The sequence below is a fragment of the Styela clava genome, chromosome 5, assembly GCF_964204865.1.
Source record: "Styela clava chromosome 5, kaStyClav1.hap1.2, whole genome shotgun sequence".
Lineage (NCBI taxonomy): Eukaryota > Metazoa > Chordata > Ascidiacea > Stolidobranchia > Styelidae > Styela > Styela clava.
The window spans coordinates 1,498,214-1,514,839 of record NC_135254.1 but is presented as its reverse complement, the minus strand read 5'-3'; the positions used below and the strand labels follow the sequence as shown (position 1 = coordinate 1,514,839).

At 37.4% G+C, this 16,626-nt stretch overlaps 2 protein-coding genes across 2 annotated transcripts in view; both read right to left on the bottom strand.

The window, feature by feature from the left end:
- The window catches only part of LOC120344810 (multivesicular body subunit 12B-like), a 28,287-nt gene extending 20,555 nt beyond the window's left edge, over window positions 1-7,732 (bottom strand). Inside the window, exon 1 of the mRNA XM_039414120.2 lies at window positions 7,723-7,732. The gene's annotated coding sequence lies outside the window, so the exon portion shown is untranslated. The remainder of the gene's footprint in view (window positions 1-7,722) is intronic.
- Window positions 7-11,036, bottom strand: LOC120345189 (DNA polymerase epsilon catalytic subunit A-like). The gene is made up of 3 exons (XM_039414620.2): window positions 10,781-11,036; window positions 9,505-9,667; window positions 7-8,271 (listed from the first exon to the last, which is right to left on the bottom strand). The coding sequence occupies exons 1-3, from the start codon at window positions 10,852-10,854 to the stop codon at window positions 1,672-1,674; spliced, it is 6,837 nt and encodes a 2,278-aa protein (XP_039270554.2). The 5' UTR covers window positions 10,855-11,036; the 3' UTR covers window positions 7-1,671.
- Window positions 11,037-16,626: the final 5,590 nt, after the last annotated feature.

The following is a 16,626-nucleotide window of genomic DNA, read 5'->3' as shown; positions in this document are numbered from 1 at the left end:
ATTAAATCTGTGAAAAGGAACAATATGGTCATAATTTATGAAAAATACAGAACATTCAGCACAAGTATGATTCAAGGAATTATAATAACGAATATGGAATATATAGGGTGTCCATGAAGTCTTTAAAAAATTCGAATTGCAAGGGAATTTATCGATACCATATATTGTTTTGACCCTCACAGATGTATTAAATGAAGTAAATGTACTTGAACAATTACTGATTAAAAAACAACAAACCTGGTTAAGATGTATTGAGAACTGACTTCATAATAAAATAGAAATTGTAAAGGGACTTCATGGACAATATATGGTATGGATCAATTTTTTTTTTCAATTTTAAAACATTTTAGGACTTCATGAACACCCTATAAAGTAAATTGGTGTAAAAATATTGTCATTTTATAAATGATTTCAAATAGTTTAATTTGGAAACTTAGAGCAAACTTTCTTAACGTGTGGTCACGGGAATTTTTGAAATGGGCCTGTGGACCTCCAGTGAGTTACAAATTGAAAAAACAGAGGTGATTTACACTTGAGGTCAACCAAGGTTTGGGAGTTCAGCTTGACAAGCTGATGAATAGACATAAGTATTAGTTTGGTTATGGGAACTTTCACTGTGTTGTTAATATTAATAAAAAGACATTCTTATTATACTAGAAATTTTTCTTAAAGGTGTTACAAGATTAAGGTAATTTGTGATGCTTCTTTTCCCAAAGGTTTTAGAAGTTTGAAGTATTTTTTTACGCTGAAAATAGGCCACAAGGGAATACAATTAGAGAACCACTGGTTTAGATAATTGTCATTTTTCATACTAACTAATTGCCACAATCTTTGTGAAAATAACAAAAATTTTCAGCGTCAGTGAAAATGTAAAAAGCCAAAATACAGGAACAATATGAACTGTAATTCAAATATTCAACACAAGAATAATAAAGGGCTCAGTCTTGCTCCCACTGGTGGTCAAAATCTCTATTCAAATCATGTTTCAAAAAATAAAATTAAAAAAGGGCAGTGTTTCAGTCATATCAAAGTTAAAGAGTGATAGCCGCCTAGCCTATTCATAGTAATACATGCAAATCCAGTGAAAAGCAAATGAAAATAACCAGTGTTATGTATTTGACATTTTTATCTTGACTCCTCAATAACTAAGCCATTGCACAGACAATTTGCTGCCTTCAAATTTTTAATGTATTTATAAAGTCGGACAAGCACCGAAATTCCAGTTTGCTACGTAACTAGAGCGATAGACTATGTGAGCTATCCCAGAAAAAACACAAAAATTTTAGCAAAATGGCAGTATTATTACATAAAAAAGGCAGTGTTTGTGTCATATTAAAGTTACAATAGAGAGTGGTGGCCATAATAGTCAACTACACAATTCCGCAAATAATAGCCAACCTCTTCACAGGCTGCATTGAAGCAAACCTTTTTACTCACGCAAAACTGACGTATTAAACGATGTTAATATCAAGAGCGTAGTATAATTAACATTACACATGAATAATAACAAAAAGATTCCCAGACCTATTATACACTCCTTAGCACATTTTCCAACTAGAGAGGAATCCCTCCAATGCCAAAAGAAGAGTTAGTGTGCCTAGTTGAGGAGGAATGAAGAGTTGAAAAAAAGTTAGAAACCCGCGCCCTTAGCATGTACTTGTCACTTAATGTTCACATGTACTCAGAAAACCATTTTACAGTTTCTAGTAATAAAGGCATTCCTGCGTGCTCAGCAATATTCTGAAATATTTTGATTGTATTTGTGAACTTTGACACCGGTATCGTTACTTCAAAATCTCCGGCACATTCGCAATATCTCGATAAATTTCCTTGTTTAATTCCGTTGCATTTTTTGCACGATAGATCCTGCAAAACATGACTTGCTGCTTGGCTTTGTAAACTTTCAATAAGTCGATTTTCGATCCATGAAATATCGTACGCTGTTCCGCAAGACTCGCACATCCACACAATTTTTTCCTGGCCATCTAGTGTCTGGTATTCACGACATAAATCTAAATCACGACAGTGGTTGCACGTAACACAAACGACTTCACCCAAAACAAACGAAGCACATGGATCGTTCCATTCTGCAGACGACGAAAATTCTCCGACTCCGATAAGTTTTAATAAATTCCGTTTCAGATGTTGAACTTGCGTCGTTACGTGAGAATCGAGCGACAAAACTTTGCACGCCGATTTCACGAATTCCAACGTCGGATTTGTGAGAGAAAGATGAGACCCAGGTAAAATAGGGAACATTTTGCTTCCACTCACTGGGTCCGAGCCTAATTTTTTCGCCATTTTTTGGACGATACTCAGAATTTGTTGAGTTAGTTCTCCTGTTATTAACTCCTGTGAGAATGTCACAATATGTTCCGTAATGGAAGGGTCGCTTGGAATGATTTTTGATTTCCCCCCTTTTTCTTCTTGCGACTGCGTGTCCCCCCTTCGAACTACAGGAGTCTGTCCAGGGAGGTATTTTGTTCTTTCACGTTTTGTTTCTCTATGGATCATTGAAATGTACCCCCCAATAATCATTTCAAAGCTAGTCTGAATTGCGGCAGCATGAGGGAGATATTTTACGAGACTAAAATTCATTTCAACAACATCGCCACCTTGTGTTGGATTTTCTTCCCCACTTTCATTTATCAAACTTTCGTCGAAGCGGATAGATTTATTCTGCGGCTCCGTTGATTGAGAATTATCTTTTTTACTGCTAACGCTGATCGAACTATCGTCCATTTTGTCCTCGTTTTCTTCCATTTGACCTTTAACCCCGGCAAAATTAGTGTGGTCAAGCCATAGTAAGTACTCCCAAGCTTGCACGATAGAAAGATCTATGGAATGGTATAAATCTTTAGATGTGATAGACGACGCTATGTAGCTGATATACGCCACTGCATCTGTGACAGAGCGTTTCTTTGTGCAAACAATGACTCGGCTAAAATCTGCGTACACGATTTTAGATCCCAATCGCTTAAACTCAGAGATCAACTGCAAAAAAACTTTACGCATCATGTTTTGTAGAGTTTTATGCAACGCACGGTCGAAAAGTAGAGAAGAACGACAACCCAACCATCGATAGAAATGCACAAGTTGGAAATCAGCCAGCTCGTTTCGATGTACAGACACGTCCCGAAGCCAACCTTGTACCATTGACTTCAAGATCCTGAATGTAGTTGAACACAAAACAGTATCGTCATCACTAGCAAGCGAATTCAACGCAGAATTCTGTCCACTTATCATATCTTCAAGCGATGATTGTTGAATTACGTCGAAACTCACGCCTGCACTCACGCCCCCGTCGACATCATTAACGCGATGTGATTGGATAATCGTGTTCACAGCTAAAGACGAGATTTCTAATTCGATACAAACGCTGGGATACGCTCCACTGGTGTTCACCTCAACTGTACTATTCGAATTATCCGATCCTAACTTGTTGTCGAACGCTTCCTTTCCTCCTAGATCTGGTTTTTCTGTCGCAGAACACCACAGGACATGGTTATGCTTCAGTAAATATCTTGCGAAAGTTAAATCCGCTACAAACAGGCTTGGGTCCAGTGGCAGATTACCGACGGGAACGCAAAAATATCGGCTATATTTTAGTAACTGGTCCAATAGAGGACACAGGTTTAAAAATTGTTGAACCAATCTCCGTGCTCCAACACGTTGCCATTCCAAAACTGCATATAAATTCTCGGGGTCTTTATTATGCAATGGAATTATTGGAAATTCTCTCACAGCTGGTATAAGACTCGATATTTTAGTAACAGAAAGTTGAGACTGAAATGCAATTAAAGTTGGGCCATGGTGCTCGTTTTTGTAAGTTGAAATATGCCGTTGCAGCGCTGAGTACATATTTTTAACGTCCTTTTCAATCCTGATCTCGAATGTATAATCAGTCGGGGGTAATTCCATGTCTTGTGCTGACGATAAAATTGCAGCATGTTCTGACTTGTACAACGATTGCATGTTTGGCATTGCATTTGTACGTACTGTGTCAACAACAAATATAAAACACTTTTTTGTCGTCGGTAAAAATAACCCGACCATTTGTTTAGCGCCAGAAACGTGCTGATAAAGATAAATTTGTTTCATAGAGTCTTTCTCTAGGTACTCAACATTGCTAGTTCTCATTTCTAATTGGTCCATTTCAAATGTATCCGTATCGTGAAGTTTTTTGACTTCGCTACGTTTCACAGAACACATAGACCCTAAATTTACCAGCGCTCTAAAATCAAGCGGTACTTGCAGCTCGTAAACGCCCTCAATATGAGAACCTGAAAGTTCGAGACGAATCGCGTGTCGGTGTTTTTGATACTCCGACTCTGGGATTTGATATTCATACAAATTTAACAGAGGTGACGATCTTGGTAGCAAGCGGTTGACTTTTCGCCAAATCTCGCTTTTTCCTTCCTTCAATGTTCGTTGGTTCACATAAAAAACTCTCGGTACATTCAATTTTAATGTATGTAAAGTGTTACCGATGAGGGTAAACACACGAAACTGGCCGGGGTGGTCTGTGGGTACCATTTGCACTATCTGCCATGTCGAATTAAGTAAAGTTTGAGTATGTTGCCGCATAAAACCAGTAAGACCTGATGTTGGTTGCCGAGTGTTACGTTGAGACTCAATCAATGTGTCACTCATTTTTAAACTTGCTTTTCGCTGGTTTGCTTGGTGTTTCCACTTCTTTTTATGGTAGTCTATCCACTCCTGGTGCTGGCTTTTCGTTCCTTTCAATAAAAACTCGTTACTCGGTGCAGGTCCTAATAATTCCCTCCATGATTTTTTAAGATCTTCATTTTCTTGATCAATTTTTCTTTTTTTAGCGGAAACAGTAGCTTGGATTCCTTTCTTTTCATTCGTTTTCTTCCCAAAATCCTCTATATCCATCTCATTTTCTTTGTCCCCGTCTGATTGACCTGAATCAGAGCCGTCTTCGCTTCTTGGCCGTTTTTTCGGCAAAACAGAAAACATATCAGTAATTCGTTTTTGTTTGAAAACGTCGTTTTTTTCCATCAATCGTTTATGTAGCCAATCGGGATGACGCACTCTCGGAACGGGGTTCGGAACCCCCTGTAAAGCCGCAGGAATCGTGATAATTTTTTGTATCGTGTTTCCGAGCCGTTCTATATAATACCCCCAGTCTAAAATGCTACGAATATCGAAATCAGTCAAATTTGAAGTTTTTGTCCAACGGCGAAGGTAGTGTCGCTTCACACTTTGTTCTGATTGGAAAATTGCAAGCGGAATCGCCCGTTCCGTGACTGGTGCGCCTTCTGGTTTCTTCGAAATAATAAAACGACACGACAGACCTGAATCCTTCACCATCTGATCACCGAGAAACTCTGCGAGTCTTTTTGCTGTACTGATTGAGGTCGATTTTTGCGCTCCGTATTCCTCGAGTTTTTTCGACATGGACCGGTTTTCTGTGATTAGATCGAAAAGTTCGGAATCTGGCATATTGTCCGCTTTACTGTACAGCACGTCTAACCAGTAATCTGCAACTTTAGCCACTGAAGCATAAACCTCCTCTAGTGTTCCCCCGCGTAAAAAAGCCTCAAAAACCGAGGACTGAAAAATTTTGATTAATTGTAGTTCCCCCCTGCGTTTAACTTCAAAACCTTTCAATTCTGCTAAAGAGCCGTCAAAATTAAAAACAGCATAACGTTTTTTCAATTTTTTTCCTTCTTCTTTAGAAGCTGGCAGAATCATGGCAAGATACGGTCCATCGACTTCGAAAAATATTGAATTTTCGCTTCGTTGTGTGTATGTCAATGTCGCAGGATCAGTAAGCTCTTGATACTGGTGATTTGTGTATTCATCTTTCACCATAACGTTTAGCATAGCTCCAGGGTAAGAGATTGTAACTTTAGGCTTTTTTGGGTTCGTTGTATGTATAACATAATTCTCAGGAAAACTGGCTGGTAGAACGCACCAAATACCGTCTGTGTCCAACTCAAGAGGTCGTCCAATTTTTTCGACGATTTCTCTAGCTTTTGTGATAATGCTTGCACCGGTATAGCAGACAATTCCAGCCATTTCCATTGAGTACCACCGTGCCCCTTTACGCATTACATACCCATAAAAAGAATTCAAAATACATTTGTGAGCAAGTTGTAGAGAATCGTATAAAACCTCAAGCCCTTTTGCTGCTTTTATTTCCGAAGCGTCTCCGCTTGCTACAGCATCACTAACTTGCTTTTTCGCTTTTTTCAGCGCGGCTTTAAATTCGTAACGGCGATCACGGAACATACGTACTGTGTCGACATAAAATGAATTCTCCCGCTGGCAAATCGTAGTGTAGCGCTCTTCAATTCGGCTGATTTTCGTTTTCTTGTAAGCGATTCGACAGTATTCCTGAAGACGTTTTTTCTCTTGTTCTGCTCTCTCAATTTTATTTAATTCATGGAAAGCTCGAGGTTTTCCACCGGGAAAAAATGACGGAAATTTTTCAGTTTCTAATTGTTGTTGAATGCGATGAAATTCACTCCTAGTGGCGGGCATGTATTCCCCACGCCACATCCATGGCATGGAACGTTGGCACGTCGCACCAGGTTTGTTGAAATCACAAGCCGCACAGGTTTCATCGTCAACCATCGCTGAAGGCTGTAAACGATTCGTTAGAATGATATTCGGATACATAGCTCCAACGTCGAGATGGTAAATGATCGGGTTCTCAATTCTAGCGGGATTGTCCCGCAAATCAAATAATTTTGATTTAATATCCCGACAAACTTCTTCATAATTCGTAACTTCGGATAACGGGATATTTTCTTCGACTTCGATGCAAAATTTTATAGTTTTTTCAACCTCCCCATGTAGAAAATTATACCCCCCTGGGTCGCCTAAAAAGCGACAAGGGATATCAGCTCGAAAGACCCCACTTTCAATAGCTTCGACATGACCCCCAACATACGTTTCCGAGTCCAACACGTGTCCGTCGTTTGTCTGTTTGTTCAACGTTGACTCTTGTCTGTTTGGGAATATAATATTCACATCAAATGCCTGAACCATGAGAAGAGCTTCACATAAAGTTCCAGAGCCTTTTCGCAGCACAGAGTCCGGATCCATAGGGATAATAGTACAAAGCGCGAATATGAAGGGATGAACATATTTCATGTAAAGGTAGTATGTTGCAACTGCGTCCGACACTGAATAATTAGCCATTGTTTGTGGTTCTTCGCTCGCTAAGCGACACATATCTTCTGGGTCTAATTCTACTGGGTCGTAACGAAGTTTCGCTTTTGCTGCCGCTTTCAGGCTTTGTGATCCCATCGGTAAATAACTGTCTCTTTTTACCCATTTAAAAGCGTCCATGTGTGACGCTTGGCGGCATTTATACTCCCCTTGAGAGTCTTTACTGAATCCAATCTCTTTTATCATTTCAATTCCGTGCTTTAGAGCCCGCGCTTCCACGAATGGCCAGTCAAAGAAATCCCCATTATATGTCACAAATAAATGTGGCTTAACGTCTAAAATATGATCGAAAAAACGATGCAACGTTGAAATCTCGTCAGGTTCATTAAAAACTTCGAATTTCCCCTCGTATTCTGGTTTGGGTGTGAATTCAAAGTCCTCTACGTCGGCAGATATTATTTCTCGGTTACAGATCAAATATCCTTGTCCGTCTATCATATAAGAAATCATCATAATACAGTCAGTATCAGGATCAGGGAATTTTAACGGCAATTTCGTCGTTTCGATATCATAAGCTAATACAACCGGGTCTGGCCGCTCTAATAAATCGTTTCGTTTGGTTATCACGGGTGGAATAGCGCTTCCTTTAAATTGAACGGAGTACCACAGACCAACATGGATTTTCAAATCGATTGAAACTCGAACGTAGTAAGTAACATCGTGTTCGCGTATGTCAAGTAAGTTATCCAACTGGTCAACCAGCGTTTTAGATCTATCACTTGAAGTTTCGGAGACTTTTTCTCCAGCGAGGGTGCTAGTAAGCATTTCAACATACGCAGAATGTCCTTTTTCACGCTGTTTGTTACGGTTCACCGCCCGTTGGATAATTTGCCTCACGCTTGATAAATCGTCGACGTGCATGAATGATAATTTTAAATACGTCTGCTTTAATCCAACTAAATGATTCTGTAGATCCAAATCTTCTTTTTTCTTAATTTCGATGGAAAAAATTTTCGGGAATTTTCGCTGCAGAAATGAAATGACTTCTTTTTCTGTCCCACGTTTTGTCAAAACGTAAAAATATGGCTTGAAAGGAACAGAGACTTTGAATCGTTCACCGTCATCCTGTTAAATAAAATTTGAGAGATTCAATACAAGAAGAGGCCAAATAGGAGTGTATTCACTCATTACACCGCCCCCACCCCTGAAGCCTCAACCGACAATGAAAAATTATACATTATGCATACACGGAACCAATTATACATTGAGGTATTAATTTTATGAAAATCATTACAATTCAAATTAATATGCTTTAAAGCAGGGGTGTGCAACAGGCGGCCCGCGGGCCACAACCCGGCCCGCCAAGACAATAAGTGGGGCCCTTGTCAACACTCAGATATTTTCCCACTAAGCATCAAATTCTAACCTGACAGTTCATGTTTAAAAAAGCGCACACAGGGGTTAAAATCCATAAATTTGAGTCTTTCGTCTTTTTGCCTTTATTACTGAAGACTGAGCGATATAGCCTTTTTGTGGTGAGAAATTTTTAATTCATTATGTACCCGAAAGATATTGAATTTTTTGAATGGCCCGGCTAGATGTCAGAAGTTGGTTATATGGCCCCCGACAAAAAATGTTGCACACTCCTGCTTTAAAGGTATGTCACCTGCACAAAAAAAGCTTATAATATACTGCTACAATAAGGGTTGAGATAAAATATAAAATATTAAAATTTTGGAAATATTTTGAATGAAAACAACACAAAAAAAAGCTTCATTTTGAGCTAGTTGGTCATTTTTGAGAAGTGATATTCACAAAAGAATTTTAGTAAAAAGTTGTTTAAAAGCCAAAATGTACATTTTCCTCATTTTCTCAAAAAAACTTTAGTAAGTTTCGCCCTTTTGAATTAAAGCACTCAATTAGTTTAATCTTTGAGTATGATAAAAGATTTAAAATTTTGATTATCCAGTGGTCTGGGCTCCAAAAATATGGAAGTGAAAAACATATCACAGGCCAGTGTTAAAATGAAGAGTGCGTTGGTATCTTGAACAAAATAACTGCACAAGTGCTCTGGCTGATATTAACAAGTAAGGTGACTTAGCTTTTATTTAAACAGTCAGCGATTAGGGGTTGTTTGAAATGAGACATCAAACGAAGAGAGGCGAACAAAAACCAACTCTGGAATTTTTTTAACATTATTTCGCTATTAATAACATGCAATTTATAAACACAAAAACACCACTTGAAATAGCAAATTGCATCCTATTATTAAGGGCACTACTTTCATTGAAGCAAAAAAAAACTCCCCTTCTGCTCCCCAACAACTTAGAAACCACTGGTTCATAATATATATCTTACCTGTAAGAAATAGAAATCCACTGCACTGATCATTTTCTTATCTTCATCCAAGATATCTGCTTCACACATGTTTATCAGCCATCCCAGCTTCTCACACGGAAGAGATAATTTCTTATAGCCATATCTCTCGTCCATCTCTTCAGATAATTTCGCTTGTTCCAGTCTGGGAATAGAAGCAAAAGTCACACGCAAAGTCAGCGAATTGCTAACCTCATGTAGAGAAATTGGCCTCTCAGGCGGGCGGTACTGAAATGCCAATATCGCCGTTATTTCTTGACCGTTTCTTGCAAACTTGGTATTGTTTTGTTTATTTCGACTAAGAAATATCTACTGGCGCAGTAATTACTCAAATCAAACAAATTTTAAATTTTTTGTAATATATATAGCGTTATGAACTAGGAGGATTGATTTACATTATCCTACAAATCTGAATCGGGCCAAATGCCCCCATTCCAGAGATGAGTAGTGTGCTTGTTTCATTGTTTTAATACCGAGTCTAACGAAGTACACATTGCAAGTGCTTAAATGACGCTAAACAAAAATATGATGTGAAAATACAATATGGCACACTATCCGAATGCCCTGTCAATAAAACAAAAACTTCATGTGTCTCACAAACGAGGGGCGTCTGCTACGATGGCAGATGAGTCATATTGCGCCATGCTTGCCTCAATGATAATCTAAATTAATCGCAGACGTAACGTGACCAAATCTGCCGCTTTTTGCTCCAAACTCTCAAATGCCACGGTAGAAAATTTTTTACTTTGGTAAATCGGATTATTTTTTACCGGAGGAATTGATGACGTTTTCAGATTGCGATTCTTTGTAGTTTGTGCACAACTTCATTTTACTGTATTTTTACGGATTATGAGTGTCCAGACGTCCCCCGAAGAAGGGGTCTCTGATCATCTGCAAAATGGGTTTCTCTGAAACGAGACAATGTCGCTCGATCTGTATAGTGTGCTGTACTGAAATAAATGCTGGAGCTGCTCAAACCTCAAGTTTTTTTTATTGTTTTCTGCAATGGAATGCTACACCCTGTTTGGCATAGAATGAATATACCAGCTTTATTGAGTAGATTTTATTCAAACTGAAAACGTCTTGTCAATAATTTCATTCCATGCTAGACAGACTTTTTGAAAACATCAAAATTTAACATCACATTTCTGATTGCTTACATCAAATTTTCAGTTTGGTGTTATTTCAAGGAGTTATGACGTTTACTTCGCTAGGCCCTAAATACTTCGAAATCTTTGAATGATTGAAAGAAACAAACCTTTTTGCGGCACCATCTTCGTTTTTAGACCAGTCTTTCTCCTTCACTAATTTTCCGGTGTTTTGTAGCGGCATTTTGGTCAGTTAAAGCTATTTCAACCTATATTTTTCACTACCAATTCACATCCTATAATACACTTATCGTGTATTAACTCTTAGAACAAGCTATTACTGTATTAATGGTAAATAATAACCATTAGCGGCTTTCCTAACTAATAAAACGAAAAGCCAAAACCGCTACGAAAAAAGCGGGAAACCAGGAACAGCGGGAGAAGACTAAAAATATAAACGATTATTGTTCCTACACGGAAAATAATATTTGGAAAAATGGAGCGAGAAATGTTAAATTTCAAAATAGACCTAACGAAATTTATTAAAAAGATTGAGGCATATCTATAATTTCAAAAACATTTTTTTATTGTCTTAAGCAAACTAAAAATCCCGGAAGACCAAATTACCACTGAGTCATAGCTAAATTTGGGAAATATTGCCAGCATCACCGCGAAAACGAGCGCATTTCCACATCCGTGCTCACAAACCGTGTTGCCGGTTGACCCGCGTTTAATTTTTAATTAGTCGTCCAAATGCATACCGAATCTGAATTTATTTTCTATTCGAATTATTCTATCGCTACCTTCTACCGGTATGTTTCAACAGCAAGAGGGATATATAAAGGGGAAAGAAAATATAGAGTTGAACCATATATTTACGGTTAAACCAACCCCGTGTACCTCCGGAAATTTGGTCCCGATGTTGAATTCGCCGTCACGCTCGACTTAATGCTGACAGATTATTGCTTCGAAAACCATCGTGCGACGTTCTGCGTTTTTCTGTGCTCTGACGAGCTGTCTCGCGTCAAGATTAAGTGAGTGACTTATAAATATTCAAGTTAGTTGTGCACATGGAATATTACACGATATACTTGACTATAGAACTCATAGAATGCAGATAACAAAACAATGACAACAATTTTATGATTACCGGTACTGTTATTGATTAATAGTATTTACAATAATTTGGACGTTATTTGGCTTGTTGTGGCTTCTATTTGATGAGTGAAGCAGGTCTAGCCCACCTCTTCATACATCCAACTTGGCAATTCTGATTGGGCAATTTGGCATTAGGTGACTCCAATTATAATCAGCTTGACGATATCTTTTGAGTAATACTTTTCTATCCACAATACATTACTCTTGTTGACTAATTCGGTATCCAATTTGGCAATCCTCATAAAATTATTAATTTGGTGTGGCAAAAGAATTTATTCATTTTTTTTTTTTATTTGTTCGTATATTTTCCTTTCTTTTTACTTTTAAGTCTCGCTTTTTTCGCTTCCGACAGTATCATGTCTCGATGATTGTGTGTGTGCGTGCGTGCCTTAATTAGTTTTTTTTACTTTTGGGAGCGAACACGTACTACTTCTTTTTTCAATACCTTTCCATCTAAAATCTGTACGTTTCAAACCTTACTCTAGGTTTTGTTCGCTTTCCCGATTCTATAATCAGTTACTTTTACTTTTGTTTTTATCTATTTTTTTATCGTCTATTGCTGATTATGGAGTCGAAATAAACTTATACTTATACTTATTATAAAATAGAAGAACAATCAATTGAGTGGGAAGGCGTTAGGACCGGTCCAGCACTCGAAAGCACATTGACGGTAAGATTTTAAATTCACTTTAAAGCTCCCATGAGTAGATGTAGTAGAGAGCCGCTTTGTGCTACGAATGTTCAGCATAAAAGGAGTAAGTTGTAAATGTTTTTATTGGTACCCAATACAGTAATGATTTGTCAAGTCAGTAAATTTTGATATGAGATATGTATATTTTCAGGAAGGAAAGGATTATAAAAAAAGTTACAGTGTGAGGATTTATGCTGTGTGATCAAAGCAGTGAGCAAGAATATAAATTGAATGATGAGTGATGCTTTATCTCAAAAATCAGAATTAGCTTACACTATATCAATGAAAATTTTTGGTGGAGCAACTAAAACTGTCAGCAAAAAAAAGAAATGTGGTGAGCGATACCACCCTGAAATTGTGACGTCCGTATGAAAAACATAGATTAAACACACATATTTTAACTTCAACTAATAAGTGTTTTATGATGGAGTTCCACCGATCTTGATAACTTTTTTCCATTCTGTCATTGTATACGAAGTCACCAGCTGCATATTACAACATAAGAGGTATTTTACGTTTGCCATGATAATCCATATTGCTTGATTTCAGGCTGGTACTAATAACTTTTTTCACATAAATTGGATAACTATTATTGCTATTATCTAAACATGGCCTCAACATAGATATATTTATAATTTTGGATGTGCCAAAAAATTTTGAATTAGTTTGTCGAGTATTTTTAAGGAATTGATTTGTGATCAATAGCAATAACTTTTTTGCGACTGCAAAATCCATCACGTTCATTGAATGCATTAATATTTCTCCTGGAACCGTTATAATTGATTAATTTTAATTTGTTTTGTGGGGTATTCGCATTTTTGTTTCAAATAATACCTTGTCTAAGTGGCTGTTATACTTATATATATAAACACATACATGTTTAGATGGTAGACAAGGTTCAATTGTTGTGGGCAATTTATTTCAAAATACCGTAACTAAAATAAAAAAAATTGCAGACGTCTCGAAACTCATTTTTGAAGAATGATTTGCTGTCACCAGATGGGGTTTTGGCATGGAAACACATCTAGAGGGAATTTATGAAGATATGTCTAAAAAACATTTGAAACAGCCATGTAAACTAACAGACCAACATGTGAGAGAGATTCATTGCTACAAAACAATGTCAACACTATTATAAACATAATACAATAACGAAAAAAATTTCAGCTGTAATGACAGTGATTAATTATTGCTTTGTGCGGATCGGTGTGCAAGACCGATTAAAGTCATCTAGGCTCCCTTGTTTATATGCTGTATATAAGACTATCATGGCATAAAATAGTACCGTAGGTGGATGCAAGCGAGAATAAATATAAATATATAAAATATACATAAGATAAAGAAATGAGTCGACAATTCAATGGTATTATGGAAGTTATTATTAAGGGCAATTTAGGATTTTGAGAGGTCATGTATTGGTTGGAGCCGGACATGTCCAATGGAAAGATTTTTGCAAAAAGCATTTTTTTTTATTGGGCATTAACCGGGATAAAAATGGAATAATAGGGACGAGAAATAAGTACATCACAGATTCAGCATTATAGCAAGCACGTGAAGTAAAAGTATCATTTCCCACCTCAATGAGTTCACGAGAAAAGTACAGGGAAAAAAAATTGTAATAAGCACTGAATATTGTATCGTTGCTACCAACATTCATATCTATACATGTTTAACTCAATGGCTTGATAAAAATGTCTGTTAAATATTAAGCACAGGTATAGCACAAAGAATTGTTTTGGATAATAATTCATTTGTATTTTCTTATTAGATCTATTTCCTATTGAGCATTTAAATTTGGAGACAAAAGACTGCAGTAGATTAGCCAAAATTTCATAAATTTTTTTTTCACACTGAAAGTCTACAACAGGTGATTAGCTCAAGAATTTTTTAACAAAATAAATGCTATACGGCTACATGCAACACATTCTGTAGTGATATTTAAAAATCAACAACATTTCATTGCTTCTCCAGCATATGAAGGGCTTCAAATGCTGGTACCTTCAACATGTGATATACCATATTAGACCAAACATCTGTCAGACCCCCCTTTAAGTGTGAGATAGTAGTCTTCAAATTGTTCAAATACTATATCATACATATAAATTTTTCGTGGCGTGAAACACCTCTTAGAGTTAGACCATCGGGACTATTATAAACCCCGACCCCCCCCTCTTCAAAATCTTCAGCTATGCCTCACCCTATACATTGAATGAATCGACAACAGATTTTCAGTTTAAAAGATGCATATTTTGCAGGTCGCGGGGCAGGGAATCCATCGGTGCTCCAGTTGATTGAAAAGCAGCAAAGAAAAAGAAATATGTAGCAATGTCCACGTGATAGAACCTAAATTGCGTTTTTACTCCAGCTAAGAACCACTACCAAAGCCTTAAAAAGCATCAATACCACTATTAATATAACTTGATATTCAGTATTTATTCACATTAGTAATTAAAATAATAATTTTTATTCCTATGGATTATTGAGAAAAAAACTTGGGTACTCCAGAAATACGTGTACCAAGATGACGGACAACGGAACATAGTATGTGTACCTGGTTAGGCCATACTTTTAGGTACAAATACTACGAAACTCACTTGGTTAGTCCCTGAACTCGTAATAGAACTAAAATAAGGACATTTTGGCCTAACCCTAACGTGGTACACATATTACGTTCCGGTGTCCTCCTTTCTTGGTACGCATATTTCAGGAGTACGGAAACTTGACTGTAATCACATATATCTTAATCTTCGTTCTAGCTGCTGTGTTTCTTCAATTGGTTTCGTATTTCATGTGTCCTATTTGATATCTTGTTGTTATTATTTTGGCTGCAGTACTTGCGTATACATTTGCTCAGATCTTTTGAATACTTTCTCAAGTAGTGTTGTTACATCTTGACATTCAGTTACATTGTTTAATAGGTATTCGCTCATGAATGATTTGAAAATATTTTTCTTTTATATCAAGTGTCGGATGTTCAATGATGTGATGATGGAAATAAATTTAAGCTGATTGCATGTGTTGAGATAGCCTTTGTATAATCATTGACTCGGTCTTACTACTTACTGAATACAGCGCGAAACACCGCAAAGAGCGCAAAACAGAGGGAAACAGCGCAAAACAGTGTGGAAACAGCGCAAAACAGAGGGAAACAGTGTGAAGCAGAAAAAAATTTTGCAATGAGTTCGGGGCACCTTGTTTTGAGTTGGAGTACCATGGCAGCAAATTAAAAACACAAACCAACGTATGTAGCCAGTAATGCTGTAATGGCAGGTCTGCCCCTGCTGGTGACACATTTTGGGTACCATAATTTAGAACATTTTCCATATGGATATGGTTGGCTTTAGAGTTAGGGTTAGGTAAAAGGGACCTCCAGAAGTATGTGCACCAAGATGGCGCACAACCTGAAATTAGTATGTGTGTGTGTGTGTGTAGCGGATTCAGGTTGTGCGATATATTGCTGCACATACTTCTGGAGCACCAAAAAGGTAGATAAAATTTCGCATGATGACCTATAATCCGGTACATAACCTTGTAAATAGGCGCGAGGTTCTTTCGTGGCAGGAGGTGGTAATGACTGCGTCTCCTGTTTTGCGCTGTTTCCCTCTGTTTTGCGCTGGTTCCTTCTGTTTCGCGCTGTTTTCCTCTCTTTTGCGCTGTTTCGCGCTGTTTTGCGCTCTTTGCGGTGTTTCGCGCTGTATTCAGTAAGTAGTAAGACCCTCATTGACTCTTAAAAAAGTTATTGGACACGTAGTGGACATAACGATCGTTTCAATATTATGTTGTTGTTGTTCTTGTTCTTGTTATCCTTGTTGTTGTTCTTGTTCTTTGACACGTTTTTAAAAAGTCGCTTTTCTCTTCGAATACTGGACCAATTGCTTTGAAATTTTCAGTGGTTGAAGATAAAATTTTTCTCCAGAAGGCTATTACTTTTTTTTTCGCTATGACGTCATCAAAATTATTGCCATTGGGTGGCGCTACGTGTCCATATATTTGAGCATAGCTCTCTTGTTTATAATTTGGTTTGATTAATTTCTTGAGCAGAGCCTTGTGTTTCTGGGTTGAATTATTAACAGAAATTGCTGCTCTACCTATGCATTCCAGATTGTTGTCACATTCACAAAAGCTGCAGTGCGCAAATCACTGGCCCTTCGTTTCGTTCGACGCCGT